Source organism: Brachyistius frenatus, unplaced genomic scaffold (genome assembly GCF_029030835.1).
Source record: "Brachyistius frenatus isolate BFR_SWC_R1_liver_20210118 unplaced genomic scaffold, ASM2903083v1 Contig_119, whole genome shotgun sequence".
NCBI classification, from domain to species: domain Eukaryota; kingdom Metazoa; phylum Chordata; class Actinopteri; family Embiotocidae; genus Brachyistius; species Brachyistius frenatus.
The window spans coordinates 949,950-968,232 of NW_027210718.1; the positions used below are offsets into that span (position 1 = coordinate 949,950).

Sequence of the window (18,283 nt, forward strand, 5' to 3'; positions counted from 1 at the left end):
GAAAAATAAATTCTAAAAACCGGCATTTCAGACAGCTCATTATGGGAAACTATTAAGAGATAATCAAATTTAGTTTGGCCCTCGCTTGCAGAAATAAGTGTTTTTCAAACTATTGGTTTGGTTTTTTTTAAATTATATTGACCCACTTCTTTCCCACTTCCATCGCCGCTTTACATCTGGCAAAAGTTTCAGCATTGTTTACATGTGAGCCCATGACCTACTTGCCTATTTTAAGGTTAGTGGAAAGAGGACTACTTTTATTATCGTTTGATATCAACCCACACCACGTCGTCAATAAGCAGAGCGCCGCCATACTGTCTTCTTTACAAAATGTTTTAATATTTACATGATAAAAGGAAGGAGAAAGAGACGAAAGGGTGTCAGTTAAAAGGACACATGAACAATACCTTTAGACACGGTCGCGTCAGTCATCTCTATCCTGTCTTTTTTCAGTCTTTCACATGAGTGACACACAACAAAAGAAACATACTGGTCCTGGGACAAAAACACATGCCGATGTTTTTTTTTTTCTCTCCAACTTTTTACAGTCCTTACGAAATGAAAAAAAAAAAAAAAAAAAAACAGGTGATTCTCTGGGGGACATGAAACTATAATGACTTATTTTGAGGCGACAAAGAAGAAAAAACAGGAAAAGAATCAAAGCGGGCCCTCTTTGGGAAAAAAAAAAAACGGTTCACGTTTGTAGTTTCGAGTGCGTGGGTTTGCGATGCAGGAATCGAAACGCTGCCGACAACTTCTGATGTCATAAACCGTTTCCTCACAAGTTGCCCTTTCACGCACGGAGCACACGACAGGACATCGTCCACGTCAAGACGTGTTCTCGCCTACTTGAAATATCGCGTTTGGTTTAAGGGAGCGAGCGGGAGCGCGAGATACGAACATCATCAACACGCCCGCCCGCCCGCTGTGAATCCTCCAGACAAATCACCTGCTCTTATTCACGCATGGGCTCGACCGCACGTTACACAGACTCTGTATCGGGAGTCCTTGTAATATCCGGTCGCACCGATACGGCTCCTCTGGGTAATGTCTCCGGTAGTTTCAGGGTTGCAGTAACATGTGCGAAAGCAGCTGGAGTTACACTTACACACACAAACACACACACACAAACAAACACACACAAACAAACACACACACACATGTGTGTGTGCAACAGTGCAAAAGGTCGACCGAGTCAAACAATGTCACCTTGATAACTTGACACTCATCTGATGGCAGTACAGTAACTCTATTATCTTGGCCTGGTCTATTACCAAAAAGGAACAGAATTAAGGGAAGAAAATGAGCATTTATCACTCCGCTTATGCAAAAATACTGCTTAATTAAAAGTTCATACAGATTATAAATACATGTTTAAAATATGTACACAGCAAAACAAAAACACGTCCTCTATGAAAATAACCTCATAAAGCTATGTTATTACTTATCTCATTGAAATCAGCCTCACGGGCCTAGTGCAGATAGAGACCAAGGGCAATGGGGCAGCTGGAGCACCTCGCCACAGATCACCGCCAAGGAAGTACGATTCGAATGAACTTCAGCGGTATCTGAAGAACCTGCGGCGCGGCTTCCCGCTGTGCGAGCCCGCGGCCAGACCGAGCCGAGTTTGGTCGTTTTTTTGTTGTTGTTGTTGTTTTTTTCCCCCCCTCGAACGACGACACGCCTCACTCTGCAGCCAATCAGAGCAGTCCGCCACTGTAACCCACTAAAGCTGTCCTGCCAGCAGAAAGGCGCATCCATGTAAAAAAAAAAAAAAAAACACACAAAAAAAACAGACCGAGTGTGTAAACGCAGGGCAAATATCTCTTTCATGCTTCTCTCGCGCGCGCGCTTCACGTTGGGACTGTCCACCCGAAGGACATGATGGCTCCTGTTCGTGGTCAGACCGGTGCCACTGCAATGCATTCTCACCAGGGGATTCATTTCGGCCCGAGAGCAATAAGTGCTTCCTACATTCGGATAACAATTCATAGCAACAAGAGTTCAAAGCTCTACAAGTGCCTTTTGATGTGGGGCCGGGGGGGGGGGGGGTTGCGGGAGGGACAAGCCATGAAGAAAATCCAGTTTGATATGAATCTGTACAGTTTAATAAATGTATATGATAGCTGCAAGCCGCAAAAAGAGACCGCGTGGTTCCGTGTCTGTGGAAGTACGTTTCTTTTTCTGACCGAGAGCGTTTTTTTTTTTTTTTTTTTTGTATGTCAGAGTTTCTATGTACAGTGTCCGTGCATGTCTCTCGGCCCCTCCCCCTCCCCCTCCGCTCTAGCTGTTGGTGACGGTGGTGCCGCTGCCCAGTTTTATGATCATCTGCTGGCAGTCGTGCAGGGTCCTCTTGTCTCCGAGCTTCTCCAGGGTGCGGGCTGCGTCGGCCAGCATACCCACCCTTTGGCCCGGAGCCGACAGGAAGGAGGGAGGGAGGTAGCGGCACGCCAGCATCACGGCCTCTGCCTGCTCACGCTGGCCGGGACGCGTCTCGCACTCCTCTGCGCGCACACACACACACACACACACACACACACACACACACACACACACACAGAGAGAGAGAGAGAGAGAGAGAGGGAGGCTTGTTACCGTGGTATTTCGGGCGAAGCTTTTTGATGTCATCAGCCACCAGCAGCCAACCAGACTTCAGCAGCTTCTTGTGTAATAATTGATGTGATTTACAACGAAGAAATGGGAAAAATACTCAAGAGGCTGATTAGAACCACTAATCACTGAGATTAATTGCCTCAAAGCTCCCTAAAACTTTTATTTTGAAAAAGAAAAAAAGAAAAAAATCTTGGAAAATACCAGCATCCACAGATGAGCTGTATTTAAATCTTTTAATCTGTATTTTTTCTTTTTCTTTTTTTTTTATCAGCTTCCAACTTTAATTCTACTGGTGCCACACTAATATTACTTAAAAAAAAAAAAAACAATGTAAAATTTATGATGGTATCAGGGCTTCTCATGCTGCCACAAAAGCATCGCAAATAGAGCAGTAATTTAGACGAAGGATGCAAAGATTATTTTCATTATCAATTAATGTGCCCTATATTTTCTTAATTCATCTATTAATCATCTGGCCTGCGAACATCAGAACATTTTATTGTAAAATTGTATTTAAAATGTCATTTTTAAGCCACACATGGGATGTCTTCAAATGTCTTCTTTTGTTTAAAAAAAAACAGTCTCAAACACAAAGACGCTACATTTAAGGAAATACATCAAATCCTCCCACTGTAGAAGCTGTAACCACATCATATTTGGCAGTTTTGCTTAAATTTTATTTTATTTAAATCGACTTACACGATTAATTAATAATCAAATTTGTATAATTACATGATGACTACAGTTCTAATTAGGACACGCGCACAAACATTAAGGTTTCTCTCTGTGGGCGAACAAATAATATTCGACGCCATTCAAATTCTAAACATCAACAGGAGCTGAAAAAAACCCAAAGCTGCCTACAAAAGAATGTCTTGTGCCGAGTGAATGAAATATAAAAGCGACAGTCATATGCGCGCGTGCACACACACCTGTCTTGGCTCCGGGTGTTGCTCTGCGTCGCAGTGAGCGGTCAAGGAGCTGATGTGTGCGGGTGGGACTGGCACCGGCCATCAGCCGGGCTGTAGCTTCATGAAGAAACAACTGGAAAGAGGTGGAGGGGAGGAGGAGGAGGAGGAGGAGGAGGAGGAGGAGGAGGAGGAGGAGGGGTGGGGGAGGGACGAGAGTGAGTGATGATGACTCACACAACGTTCAGCTCTACCTCAGAGAGACTTTGAAGCGCTGTGAACAACGCTGCTAAACACTTGCCTCAGGGTGTGTGTGTGTGTGTGTGTGTGTGTGTGTGTGTGTGTGTGTGTGTGTGTGTGTGTGTGTGTGTGTGTGTGTGTGTGTGTGTGTGTGTGTGTTGCAACTCCTCCCAGCTAATTTCCACAGAGAACTGCACCATAGACTGCCTGCAAATATTTAAACGGGAAGCATTTCTATGCCTCGATGCAATGTGCCTCTCTTAAGGTGAATTATTACGCGTGTGATTTCAATCTTAAACGGAGCCTCTTAGAACTCGTTCTGATGAGTTCCGGTTTAAATGTGCCTCAGAAGACGACTTCACCAACACAGGCGCTGCGTCGGGTGAATCATCTTGTTCTAGTCGAGAGTGTGCGTCCGTCGACCAGCATTCGCGTTGTGTCTGCGTGTTCGACTCGTGCGTCGGACCGAGAGGAAAACGGTCCAGACAAAATAAACGTTTGATTGCATGTCGGCAAGACATCGAATTCTCCAAACTGCGTGACAATAAAAGTAACCACGAACTCTCATGAACGACTGAGACGTACAAATAAAATGCGGCGAATTTACATACTCTTCGCATTGCAGGCCTGAAACTGTGTGCCAACTTGCGTAGGGAGCTGAGATCTTGCTGAAAGCCCTGGAGCTCCGGTGGGGACGCCTGGTGGACGCCCGCGGGGCCGCTGGTACCCACCGGCCCGGGCCCCGCAGGACTGGCCCCTTGCTGCTGCTGCAGACGCCACACATTGGTCCTCATAACCAACAGCAGATCACACAACAGCAACTGGACCACCTAAGGAGAGGCGATCAGGATTAGCATATGGACTGAAACAGAACGGACCTCAAATCAAGGGAAATGCAATTAGTTAATAGTTAAACTTGATATTTGCCATGCTGAACAGAACGCTATGGTGACGGTAAGTCAAATATTTTCATCGCTCAAGTATTTCTGGGAAAACCTGATTGGAAACAGAATTTTCCGTGTTAATTCACACAATAAAGCTTTGTATCAGTAAAAATCAAACACTGAAATATTAGAACAATAGATATGACGCATAACGCACACAGGTGATATTGGGCCGCGCTAACGAAACCACATCTTCAGTCAAAGTCGAAGGACACTTTCCACCCCTCCCGTGTGTGTGTGTGTGTGTGTGTGTGTGTGTGTGTGTGTGTGTGTGTGTGTGTGTGTGTGTGTGTGTGTGTGTGTGTGTGTGTGTGTGTGTGTGTGTGTGTGTTCTGCTGTCAGTGGCCCAGCTCTGTGTTGCACTGCAGGTACATTGCACTCCGCTGAGACACATGCAATGCAACTACAATGCACTGCAGCTCTGGCCGTGGACATACACACACTGTGAGCTACCTATCCACCAGCATCACCATCTGCTGAATGCCAGAGGGTAGGACACTGCGGTATCACAGAGTGGAGTTGCTGCGGGCGATTCACTGTCTGGTAAAGTGTGTGGCGTTGTCTTGTGAAAAGTGTGTAAGTGTGTGTGTGTGTGTGTGTGTGTGTGTGTGTGTGTGTGTGTGTGTGTGTGTGTGTGTGTGTGTGTGTGTGTGTGTGTCTATACTCCACTGATTACGTGTATGTGTGGGTCATTTCCTGTGTTTACAGTTTTATCCACACGTGTGTGTGTGTGTGTGTGTGTGTGTGTGTGTGTGTGTGTGTGTGTGTGTGTGTGTGTGTGTGTGTGTGTGTGTGTGTGTGTGTGTGTGTGTGTGTGTGTGTGTGTGTGTGTGTGTGTGTGTGTGTGTGTGTGTGTGGGCACATCTGTCACTGTGTGTATTCATGTGTGTGTGTTTTTTATGCAGATGCTGTCGACGTCACAAAATTCCCCTCGTAGGAATAATAAACATCAACTTGACTTATGTGCACGAAGCCGCAAGAGCTTGCGCTTTCCTTCTCTCTCTCTCTCTGTGTGTGTGTGTGTGTGTGTGTGTGTGTGTGTGTGTGTGTGTGTGTGTGTGTGTGTGTGTGTGTGTGTGTGTGTGTGTGTGTGTGTGTGTGTGTGTGTGTGTGTGTGTCCGTCTGTACCTTGTCTAAACTGGAGCTGTGGCAGTGTGGTCCTAGGTTGAGGCTGTCTCGGAGCAGGGCGCTGGCCTTGTCACTGTTGGTCAGACTCAGCTGGCAGTTTTCTGGCTTGGACAGCAAAGCCCGCACTGCCCTGAATGTGTTCAGACACGCTTTGGGCAGAAGACTCCTGACAGAACGGAGGGGGAAACATACAGAGGACACAGGTTAAAGTGGTGGAAGTGAGTGTGTGTGTGTGTGTGTGTGTGTGTGTGTGTGTGTGTGTGTGTGTGTGTGTGTGTGTGTGTGTGTGTGTGTGTGTGTGTGTGTGTGTGTGTGCGCGCGTCTCCCCTCAGCTCGGCATTAGCGCACCAAAGTTACGCAACACACTCTTTCTCTGGCTGGAGAAAGTTCCGGTGTGTGTATTTCTAACTTACTCTGCGCTCTGCAGACTGCGGGGCAGGTGCTCAACAGTCGGATACAGTCTCTCCGCTGCAGCGTCATCTCCTTGCAACCAGTTGATGATCACCACGGCGACTGAGGACCACCACTTGGAGTGGGGGTCGCAGCCTGGAAATGGGAGGAAAAAAAAAACCAGTCAAAGGTGAGAAACCCCGCCCCCCCCCTGACAAACAGGCGTGCAAATATACAAATCCCCAACTGCCCACTTTCCCATTTAGCATGCATGATGGTTCACACACGCAGACAGCTGCTGTCTGTATTTTGACCTCTGAATCAATCTGTTTCTTCCCTCTGGCACAGTCACAGTAGGAGCTGAGAGGAAGCAGCCATTTTGACGACTCCCTCATGAGGGAAAACTACTCCATTTAACACGAGGCAACACACACACACACACACACACACACACGCGCGCGCGCACATGCACATATATAGACTTTTAACACTGTGGGCAACACGAGGCTCTGCCAAGAAAAGTCTCCTATTAAAATCCCCGCACAGTCTCGCTTCCCTCCCACCTCTCAAGGTGATCACCGATTTGACAGCGCTGAAGATAGATGAAGCAATCTAGCGGATGCCTCCCTTTCACCGAGCCCCCTTTCACTCAGATCGGTGATCAGTGAGGACAAAAGAAAGTGGTGGGAGGAGGGGGAAGTCAAGTGTGACTCTCAATAGTAAAAATGAACCTCGTCTCTCAGCTTCTTATTTTACTCACTTGTTAAGGAAATCGAACAGTTAATGCAGGCGAGAACAAAAGTGCTGAAAAAGCAAACACAATTCTTCCAAAACAAAACAAAACAAAAAAGATATGTAAGCGCAATGTAAGGAGTTCATATCAACACTTGAACGTGTTAATATGAACTCGGGCAATCGAAAGAAGTTTCAGTCAAGTCGCCAGGAAGACAAACAAACGGATGACTGACAGAAAGGACAGCTGCCATAGAAACCTACCTGTCACAGTAGCCATGTTGGAGCCGATAGCAAAGGACTGCGAGGTGGCACCAGCCGCATCTGACGCACTGATCAGCAGCTGGAGGTACTCCAGAGCATCAGCATATTCTCTGAGGACACACATAGTGGTTCTTTTTCTGTACATCCACATGAATTATTAACTTCAAAACCATCACTATCATCGGCTTATTTTTACGTTTCAGTTGTGCCACAGTAGCAGGACCTCGGCTGTGTTAAAAATTGAAACCACAATTTGTCGGATATAATATTATGATGTGGCATGACTCTTATCTTTTATTGGATTTGAAAGGCTGTATTACATTTAAGCGATGCAGCTTGTACGAGCTGCTCTATTATTTCCCTTTACCCAATTAGACGTTATATCCACATGACTGATATATTTTTTTTTTTATCAAAAATCTCTGTGTAAATATTTTGTGAAGGCACCAAAAGGCATTCCTATAATATCTATATCGAGGTATTTGGTCAAAAATACCATGATATTGACATTTTGTCCCTGTCTTCCAGGCCTTTTAACAATAATGAGTTGTTTGGAAGTGTGTTTGGTTTGCTCACCCTTCGCCCTGGTTAGGACTTTTCTCTTCACGAGGCTGGGCCACACAGTACAGAGCCTTTTCCAGGAGGTGCTCTCTAAATGCCTGAGTCACCTGGGCCAGAGGATCCACTGTAAAGAGTACAAACAAACCATTAGCGTGACAAACACAAACACCAGAGTGTGCATGAATATGTTAGTAGACTTTAAACATCGGGAAAAAAAAAATAATGCAGCTGCACACCGAGAGGAAACTTTTGCGCACACTGACCAGTGTTCCCCGCCTGGCTGTAGATGCTTTCTTTCGGGGTGCTGCGAATAGCCCAGTCCCCATCCACGAAGAAGCGGTGGCCTAGTGGGTGACAGAGCCACTGCATGGCTGGAGGCACACTGCCGCTGGACGATAGGCACGCTTGGCGGGCACTGCTCAGGAACACACGCTATAAGGGGGAAAGAAAAGAAAAAAGGATAATTTAGATCATGGTCAGGATCGCATAATTATAGTTGACAATTCATTGTTATACAAATAACTGCAATTAACGATTTGGTTTTTTTCTGGTCATTTTATGACCCGAATATACAGTATGGTATACAGTAAGCCTAATCGTAGTTGAATTATACACCTTATAAAGAAGAGTCATTTATTGGCATTTAACATCGGAACATATAATTAAAAATTACATTTCTGTCTGCTTTTAATCACACAGGGCAGCTTTTACATGAACTTAAATACTAAACCATTACGGAAATATACAATGAAATTTCTGAAAATGACATGAACTAACAATCAAAATAAACAGTATATGATGCGGGCGTTAGTTCTGCAGTCATGTGCCATCAAACAACAGCAAAGAAGGGGGGGGGCGCAAAGAGATGACATCATTAATAGAGCAATAGTCAAACCTCAAACAGGGGGAAACTACGCGGAAATAGTGATGGAAATATGACATTTCTGTTAGTTTCATCTAGCTGTTTTTATACAAATGGAAGTTATTTCATCATGTTGAGGTGATTATGTAATAGTAGCAGTGACAGGCCTAGTCCCAGGTCATTACCAATGCAGTTTAGGTCTATTAACCTCAAAAGACCAATTAACTGAATGTCAATTCAAAGATCCCTGCTGCTAAAATACACACCACCTGAACTCTAAACAATGAACAGTAGTTGATTCTGACAGCATCCAAGAAAAAAAAAAAAAAAAAAACACAAATTTGCCCATTATAAAAGACTGAGCAAGACGCTTGTGCATGTGCAAACAAAAGGGACTTACAGAGGTGAAATGCAGGATCCGTGGCAGACTGGCTTTGACTCGTAGAGCTGCAGAGACGTAGACCTCTGCCAGAGTGGCTACAGGCAGACATGAGCCAGCACACTCCGCCAGGTTCACTGCACTTAAAGCCATGTGCACTGCTGACAGGTGGCTACCATTCAGCTTACCTGTATGCACAGATAGAAGACAAGCCAATAAGTACCATCTTTAAATATAGCATTTTACAGAGAACAGTGATGCAAAAAAACATTTAAAAAATTGCGCACACAAAAAAACAAACAAACAAACAATTTTATGGAAAATTTGCGCAAACAGTAACAGTAAAAATACAATACATACATAAATAAACACAAGTACACATATTAAGCCAACATAATGGTTTTCCATTGTCGCTTGTGACGAAAACCATGAGAGAAACAGTGAGAAAAGCACCAGAAAACACATTATATAACAACCGCAGCTAGTAAAAGGAAGTCCAGTAAGTCTGCATTGCAAAGGTTGCAAAGATTTTGCAACATTTTGTTGTCATTCAAATCAGCATGAGATCAGATGCTCTTTAATCATTAATAACGTCGATATGACATTGTTTGACGTCACACTGATATCATCTGGAAACAGGATTTTTTTTTTTTTTTTTTTTTTCCCCACCGACTAACCTGTCATGTGAAGCTGGTGCAGGCGGTGGTAAACCAGGGCAGCATCTCGGCTGCTTTTGCAGGCGTCCTCCTGCAGGGGGCGATCCAATCGCAGCCCTCCAGCTCTGGCAGCCAGCCAGCGGCCCACCCAGAGGCGCTGGAGGCAGAATCTAAGCAGAGACCAGAGTGCAGCGCAGGCCAGGTCCAACTGGGAGGTGGGTAAGGGACGACCGAGAGCCTTCAGACAGGTCCACAGGTTGTGACTGGCCTGGGCAAAATCCCCCTGGGGAGTGTAAAGAACAGGTAAGAGGGTGATCTTGAATATTTTTTTTACTGTTATTTTATTGCTTTTTATTATTTTATTATTACTTTGTTGCTTTCCTGTATGCCACTGTAGCGAAAAGATTTCCCCTTGGGGATTAATAAAGTAACTACCTAACCTAACCCAAGTTAACAAAGGTCAAATCTGAAAGAAAATGTATAGACATGATAAATTTATAAACACACTAAAGAAAAAAGTGTCCAACTGTATGATGAACTTATTAAGGAGAAATAAATATGGGGGGAGGTTGTTTTTTTATTCTCTCATCATAATTTTACATTAATGGAATATATGTATCCCAATCATTTTACCTGTATTTTTTTTTTATTTTTGTTATGTATTATTTTACTTGTTTATTTTAATCCACATTCTTGTTTTTCTGTGTGATATTATATTGAGTACTGGTCTGCTTTGTTTGTATATTAAAAAAAAAAAAAAAAAAAACATGGGCATTTTAAGGATCATTAAATATGATTTGTTTGTATTAAGTAAAAAAACAATAAAAAAAAACCAATAACATACTCTTGCGAGGTCCAGGTCGGCCTGTTTGCGGTGCCTCCAGAACAAAACAGAGGATCCAGAGTGGGGTCTGGTTACAGGTTCTCCATACACCAACAGTCGGATCAGAACCCCAGACACCAGAACACCATTCAGTAGCCAAACCAGTATAGTTGGGAGCATCCAATCCATCCAGCCCCATGAGTCAGCTACAGACAAAAAACATGGTGTCGTCTAAGTGCAAAAAGCACTTATTCATTTAGTGTAAGAGCATCTTTCTATAGAACACATCACATTAAATCAGAGCTGTATTTAACATACTAACAGTGGCGACATCATCATCATCATCATCATCGGTCTCTCTTGCTGCATTTATTTCTGCACCCCCTACCTGCGATATCCAGACCCAGGACGCTCCTGCCTGCGTGGTGGGTGGTGATGGCTGCAGCGCTTCCAGCCGAGCTGCTACCGGAGGAGCAGAGCAGAGCAGCCAGAGGGTTGAGGGAGAGGAAGAGAAAGGTGAAGGCGCACAACGCCATGCGGGATCGGTCCAGCATGCCGCCAGCGCTGCCGCCTGCTGCCGATTGGTCCAACGTGCCCACAGTAGGCTGGCACAGGGAAGAGAGTCCAGAAAGATCATTTTATGTTTGGAGAGATAAAGAGAACATTCCTTTATAAAGCAGTGTCAGTTTGACACAAGTATAAACAGAGACAGAAAGTACTTTCTTTGTTAAGGTTATTTTTATTTTATTGTACTTTATTACTCCCCGAGGGGAAATTATTTCGCTCCAGCAGCCTCCCGAGGAGGAGCTGCTGCAACAGGCTGCCGCGACCGCGGCGCCAACCAACCTGAGGTGCATGTTTTTGGGTGATGGGAGGAAGCCAGAGAACCCGGCGAGAACCCACGCAAGCACAGGGAGAACATGCAAACTCCGCACAGAAAGGCCCAGGACCGGATTCGAACCCGGAACCTTTTTGCTGTGAGGCGACAATGCTAACCACTGCACCACCGTGCCACCCAATTGATTTACAGTTTAACATTATTGTGTAAGCTGTCGACTGTTGTGAGTCATCAGATTTTTCATTTTCTAAGAGGTTTAGTGGACAAGGTTTCTATTGGAAGCAGTTTTGCTAGATTCCAAGATGCCTCTGTCATTACTGCAAAGATTTCCCTGAGCCCTTCGTCAACCTGCTTCATGCCGTCACCATCAACAAAATACTGAGGGTACCGGAAACATGGAGGTAAAAAACAAAGCGCCGCAACTGCAGCTTTTGCTTTGTCGACATAGACCCTGTGTTTATTCCTTTTTTTTTTGAGGATGCAAATCATAGCAGGGCTTCGCAAAGATAAATTAACATTTAATTGCAGAGGCATAAAGCCGCCTTTGAGCAAAGCAGATTATGTCATTTAGGTAATTAAGTGATCTTTAAATACATGAGCAAGAGCAGCTTCGATGTCTTTCTTCAGGATACTTCAACAGGCTACAAAACGTTTGCTTTTTTTCCCAAACATGAACCTGTTGTCAGGCCGACAGTCTTTAAATCTCCTGGGTTGTGTATCCTGAACCCTCACCGAACGAGAAACCTCCACTGTTAGAATTACCGTTGTTCAGCGGTTCAAATGAGGGCTGCATACCTTGGTGTCCTCCACCATTGGACTGTCAGGCTCTGAGTCACTGCTACAGTGTGAGAAAGAAGTCGGGGAGCCCACGTCAGAGGCAGGCGGGGTTGGCAGCTCGTTCTTCACATCAGCCGGTCCGTCCACCTCCATGGCAACCAGGTCCTTGAGAGACTCTGAAGAAAGAGGAAAGGAACACCGAAGAGAGCAGTTACAGGGTCAATCAACAGTACAAAAGCAGAGAAAGCTCCAACCTTACAATCCACTCACTTAGAGACTATAAAAAGCCATTTTTACTTTTGTCTTTTCAGGTGCTATCAATTGACCTCTTCAAAACAGGTCAACTGACTGACTTACTTTGAAGGAATTTATATAAATTGCCATGAAGCAGTTGTGGAATACAGAAAAGAGAAGATTTAAAGTGCATACTGTTTTTCTGGGCTGCCATTTTAAGAGCCATGTTCTCCTGTTTGAGCTTCTGGTTAGCCTGCTGCAGGTAACGAATGTAATCGATGGCTTTCCTCAGCACTGCGGACTTGTTGAGCTGACAAAAAAAGAAAAAGATTGACTGAAAACAAATACTAGATGAGTAATTCTGAAGTGTAAATATTGGACTTGTATTACAAATAGTAAAAAAAATACGACCGAAGGAAAGTAGACCGCATAAAACATTATTCATCTCATGTCAGGTGTAAAAAAAAAAAAAAAAGAGAGAGAGAATGCAATCAATTTAAATATGCTTTTAAATGATCTTGGTCTTACCTTGGCTTCAGTGCCCGCCACCAGGTCTTTGAGCTCCACGATTTTATCATTGATGGAGGAGCGGTAGCGCTTCTCGATGGCGTTGTGCGCTGTGCGCTTCTCCCCCTTGTGTGGCTGGCCCATCGGCTTACCACTGATGGCGATGCGGTTGATCGGCAGCTTTTCAGCATCCACCATGACAGGGACTGTGGTCAGGATGGTGCCCCCGCCCATAAAGGCCTGAAGAGGTAAACACGGTGGGTTAAACAGCTCAAGTGTAACCCCAGTGGTGAGGCCATCAACCAAGTTCCCCGGATGGCCTCAAGAGTTCGAGTTCACATGATGTATCTACCTGCAGTGAAGTGGTCTGTACTGGGGTGGTGGTAGCCAGAGATGTGGTTGAGGCCATAGTAGTGACCAGACAGGGGTCGTGCTTCAGAGTGGTCAGCAGCAGAGACTCTGCCTTGATGAACTGGGGCTGCAGCAGCACCTAAGAAACGCACACACACACACCGGGACAAATATTCAGAAACACAAACAAGGACAACAGGAGTACCGACTCACTCAGGCCCCTGCTTCCAATACACACTTACAGGTACTTGTTGCATGTGGGGGGCGATGGTCTGAGCTGGAGGGCTCGTCGATGTGGCCAGGAGAGGCGAGGCCGTGGTCAGCCCTTGTAGCGGAGTCTGAATGGCCACTGGCTGAACGCTTGGCGGTGATGAGGACAAGCTGGTGACGGGTGCGCTCACACTGGCCGTACTGATAGCTGGAAAAACAGAGATTTCATCAGCCTTACGTCGAGCGTGTAAAACCGTATGAAACACCCACGGCAATCATCCATCTCTTTACCCACTTCTTTATTTATTTTTATTTTTTTTACTATTTCACAATACAATTTCTAATATTCAGCAAACATGTTCAACAGTGCAGTGCAGGAAGTGATTGCTATACTGGTTTCCTAACATGTAATTATTATCATAAACCAGAAAGACTGTTCTCATAACCAGACAAAAAAAAAAAAAAAAAGAATTTGGGTGATATCATATTCCAGTACAAACCATTAACGTGACAAACGCAAACACCAGAGTGTGCATGAATATGTTAGGAGACTTGAAACATCAGAAAAAATAATGCAGCTGCACACAACAAACTGCAAACTATCCAATACACTGTATTGCCATTTGTTATAACACACATTTTCAAAGGAACTTTTAACATAAAGGCAACACACTGATCATGTTTGCATCAGCATTTTCATTATGACTAAATTGGTATAAAGACTTTTACAGTGTTTATGGGTTTGTATTTTGGAAATAGGTGAAATGTTATCGGATTAGAAATGTGCGATAACGTTCAGCGCGTCGTCTGGTATTACTTATCAGCTCCAGCTTTACGAGATAACAAATGGGCACTTTACTACTTCTCGTTCTGTAAAAAAACAAAAAAACTAAACGCTGACAATTAGCTCACAGACTTAAACTCTGCTGAGCTCTCTATGAGATTACGATTTGGATGTGTGATCAGCTGAAGTTGAGTAACCTTGTGTCTTAGCTTGATGAATGCAATACACGTGAAGAGACGTCTCCCCGGGCACTGTAGTTTCAATTGATTGAAAGCCAGATGAGCACGGGAAACACAAATGTGCTTCACTGGCCATGGTTTTGTAATCCAGTCCAAACTAATGTAGCGGTCAGAACTTTAACACTTAGCCCCTATCATCAAATGAATAAACACATACGGTAGACTCGTTTTTTTTTACGTCGTATTACACAACAGACATTTACACAGTAAATCAGAACATATTCCTTTTGTTCCTGGTTTCTAGTATTTCCTCTCCTTTCTTGAATCGAACAAAAAAAAGTCAATTACTGACTTTGTTTGCTGTAATTAAATTTCAAACAACCTAAATATCAAAATGAACGTGTCCTTTTTATTTAATTTCTGTTTAAACTCTGCTGGTGAAAGTTGTTAAAGAATACGTGAAAAGAATAAAAAGAAAAAGCTGATTCAGTGAAGCAGAATAAGTGATGGATACTGGATGGATCCAATAACCGACATGCAAAGCCAAGAAACCAGTCACCACATGAGGAAAATATAAGATTTTTTTAAGCCCTGTATTCACTACTCTATAACACTAGAATAAACTCTCACCACCTTTAAGCAGTGCTTACCTATGAAGCTGTTTTGGCTGCTGAAGTTGGGCCGGGCCTGAACTTGTGTCTGCGGCTGAGGTGCAGGAGCGGTGAAGAGAGCCTGAGGCGTGGAGCTGAACGCTGGGTTTGGTCCAGGTGAGCTGTGAGGAGAAGCTGCCTGGGCCGGGACGGGGGCCGGGGCCAGGGCAGGGGCAGGGGCAGGGGCAGGGGCCGGGGCGGGGGCCAGGGCAGGGGCAGGGGCAGGGGTCAGGACTGGGGCCGGGGCCATGGTGGGGGCAGGGGCATGGACAGGGGCAGACGGGCTGACGATGGGTTGCGGCTGTTCCACCTGGAGCTGTCTGAGGCTCTGAGCTTGTTGTGGGGAGGCTGGCTGCGTCCTCTGGGTGGAGCTGGATACCTGGGCCAGGGGAGACTGCTGGAAGGTAGGCGGCTGGAAGGCCTTGTCCGGGGTGGAGGAGCTACGGGTGATGGGAGGCCCCAGGAGTGCATCCAGGTGGGGGCTACTGCTTAGGATGGAAGAGGAAGAGGAAGAGGAAGATGTAGGTGAAGGTGTGGTAGTGGTGGTTGGAGGGGCAGCTGAGGGAAGGGTCTGGGTCAAACCAGGAATCTCTTGGGTGGGAGGAGCCCCTGTATATAGAGGGGCATCAAAGAGTCCTCCAAACTCCATGTCCTGGTTGTTGATGAGCTGTAGCATATCTGAAGATGAAGCGACATCAAAAACATCATCAATGTTATTTACAAAGTAGAAAAAAATATAAGAAACGGTCGAGATTACTTCACCGGGTAAACCATGGTAACTGAGGACCCGTTCTACATTTATATGAGCTGGGCATTTCTTGAGTTTTTAATTTGGCCTATTATGGAAAAAAGCTTCTTAGTAGCAAACTGCGTTCTCATCTACATTGCAAGTTAACCATGTGCAGCGTTGATGGTCAAACACACAGAGAGCGTTCCAGACTAAGCATAAATAAATATGAAAGTAAAGGAAATACGCTACATCGAACAAAGATTTTATTGCAGGTTGGGATGAGAAGGAAATGTCATTTTGCAATTATTTTTCCTGAAATAGCCCCAACATATCTTTATAATGTACAGCTGCATGATAAATGACTATGGCAGCTTAAAACTGTCCAAAAAAAAAAAAAAAAAATCTACTTTTTGCTTTAAACACGTTCAAGTTTGATTGCATTTTAAAAAAAACATATATGGCATGAATTCGAGCCAGGACTAAAAATTATTCAAGATTGAAAGCTGACTGTTATGGAAAATCCACTAAGCACCAGGTGCTCGTTGTTCACTGTACAATGAATGTTTGTCGGCCCATGATGTGCAGTCAGGCAATATTTACAGTGTTCTTGTAGCTGTGGGCCCAAAGTACAACGATGACAAACATTTATTAAAATGTCATGAAACTCAACTGTGGCCTTGCAGCTATTGACTCGTGGGGCTGTCAGTGGCGTGATCTCAACTTTACAACTGGAGAATATTTCCCAAATCCATCTTTTAAAAAAAAAAAAAAGAACTACAGTGTTTATTTTTTTTTTTTTTTTTTAAATGACGTGTAAAATTGAATGCTCAAAGCACTGTTAAATGCTGCTGCGGGAATAAAGCAAAAATAGTAACTAATTACTGGATGACGTTCATCAGGAATACAGTGTAAGAATAAGTGGCTCCTGAGTGTATGTTGTGTCTGCAGTGAAACGCAGTAGGCCGGATTCGTAAAGCAGTGTTGTGGATGAGGTGATCGCTCTCGACCAATCAGAGCGCGTCTCGGAGGCTGCTTGCCATGCCAGGCAGCCCAAGACAGGAAGGAGGGAGAACCGTCTGTGGTTCGAGGTTACCATCGAGCAGCGTCACCCGGGGTTTACTATCGGGCAAATTTAGGAAGATGGATAGCACGGCCGCTTGGATGTCCACCGCCTCGTACCGTTTAATACATTTACATTTCCACGCTATTATCGTGAAAGCACATTTTGGTCCATAACAGGGGAAATCTGTAGAAAGCAGAAGATATAACGCTTCTTCTATTTGCAGGAGTGATCATAAAATTATAGCTACAAAGTGCACCGCGGCTCCATTTTACAAACGCACAGGCTTTAAATATTTTTTTTATTTTTTTTAAAGTGCACAATGCAAATATAAAGCATCATGTGTTTGCAACAACAACAAAAAAACTGAAAAATATGAATTGTCAACAGAGCGTGAGGGTCATACTCATCCGTTATTTGAACCATCGGTTTGACATGTAAGGGACACACGTACGTGTGTGTGTGTGTGTGTGTGTGTGTGTGTGTGTGTGTGTGTGTGTTAATGTGGTCAACCGAGGCGCCGTGAACCCAGCGGAGAGGAATGACCGATAGTAACCTCTGAGTGTGTGCAGCGTGCTGGGGGGCGGGGCGCTCCGCACACGACCGCTTCAGCACCACGTTAGCTTCACATATTAGCCCCCCTCCTCCCCCCCGGGCTAACCCGCTCAGTTTTACTGCCACAATAAAACATTACGGCAGCAAACTTTTGATATTACCACAATAATAATAATAATAATAATAATAATAAATAACGTTACGAACGACTACCAGCCGAGGCACGCGGGGAGTGAGTCGCGAGCGTTTAACCGTTAAAACACAAAAGCGTTTTGGACGCGGCTGTCTCGTCTGAAGCCAACGGACACCGTTATTTCTTCTTACCGTCGATGTCGCTTAACAGCGCCGTGTCAATGTCGCTGGGGTCATTTAGCGACAGCGTCGGATCCAGGTTATCCAGCGAAGGGTCGTCAAACGATAAGCCGTTCATCTCTGCTCGTGTCTCGGGGTTTTGTTTTTTTTCCACTGTAGACTTTGACTTGAGCGCGCTCAGACTGAAGAGGGGAAGAAGAAGAAGAAAAAAAAAAAAAAAAACTGAAAACTTCTCTTCGTCCCTACATTTGACAAAGCGACGCAAAAAAAAAAAAATTAAAAAAAAAAATGAGCCGCAACTTTCTTCTGGTTTGTCAACTTTAACCGCTCGCTCCTACCCCCATGATCGTCCGGGGAAACTTGTCAAACCGAGACAAAACACTGATGCTCTGTCAGTACGAACGTGCTTACAGCCGTAGCCGGAGGAACCCCTCCAACCCATCGTGATTGACAGATACGCCAGCCAATCACAGCCTTTCGAATCGGATTCCCACGTCCCTGTTTCTCTGAGTTGTTTTGATTGTTAGACGGAGGTGACAGCGTGAGTGGTATGATTGTATGGCGATGATTTTATACGACAGCACACAGAGACATGC

The 18,283-nt window shown here is 44.7% G+C and overlaps 1 protein-coding gene across 2 annotated transcripts; it reads right to left on the minus strand.

The window, feature by feature from the left end:
• Nucleotides 1-319: 319 nt before the first annotated feature.
• Nucleotides 320-17,831, minus strand: srebf1 (sterol regulatory element binding transcription factor 1). 2 transcript variants are annotated; one of them, XM_069713500.1, is made up of 19 exons: nucleotides 17,700-17,831; nucleotides 15,031-15,708; nucleotides 13,450-13,625; nucleotides 13,209-13,346; nucleotides 12,878-13,096; nucleotides 12,545-12,659; nucleotides 12,134-12,291; nucleotides 10,889-11,105; nucleotides 10,522-10,706; nucleotides 9,699-9,960; nucleotides 9,043-9,209; nucleotides 8,044-8,212; nucleotides 7,796-7,904; nucleotides 7,220-7,329; nucleotides 6,247-6,379; nucleotides 5,834-5,999; nucleotides 4,373-4,591; nucleotides 3,546-3,657; nucleotides 320-2,504 (listed from the first exon to the last, which is right to left on the minus strand). In XM_069713500.1, exons 1-19 carry the CDS (start codon nucleotides 17,803-17,805, stop codon nucleotides 2,284-2,286), a joined length of 3,660 nt encoding a protein of 1,219 aa, XP_069569601.1. In that variant the 5' UTR covers nucleotides 17,806-17,831; the 3' UTR covers nucleotides 320-2,283. The 2 variants fall into 2 exon arrangements, with proteins under 2 accessions (XP_069569601.1, XP_069569600.1); XM_069713499.1 differs by having other exon boundaries at nucleotides 8,017-8,212.
• Between the last annotated feature and the right edge of the window lie 452 nt (nucleotides 17,832-18,283).

Coding starts and splice junctions, on each gene's coding strand:
- srebf1 (XM_069713499.1), bottom strand. CDS start 17,805: ATGAACGGCTTATCGTTTGACGACCCTTCGCTGGATAACCTGGATCCG. Junction 12,660..12,877: donor TGGCGGGCACTGAAGCCAAG/GTAAGACCAAGA, acceptor TTTTTTTGTCAG/CTCAACAAGTCCGCAGTGCT. Junction 6,000..6,246: donor CGCAGTCTGCAGAGCGCAGA/GTAAGTTAGAAA, acceptor CCGTTCTGTCAG/GAGTCTTCTGCCCAAAGCGT.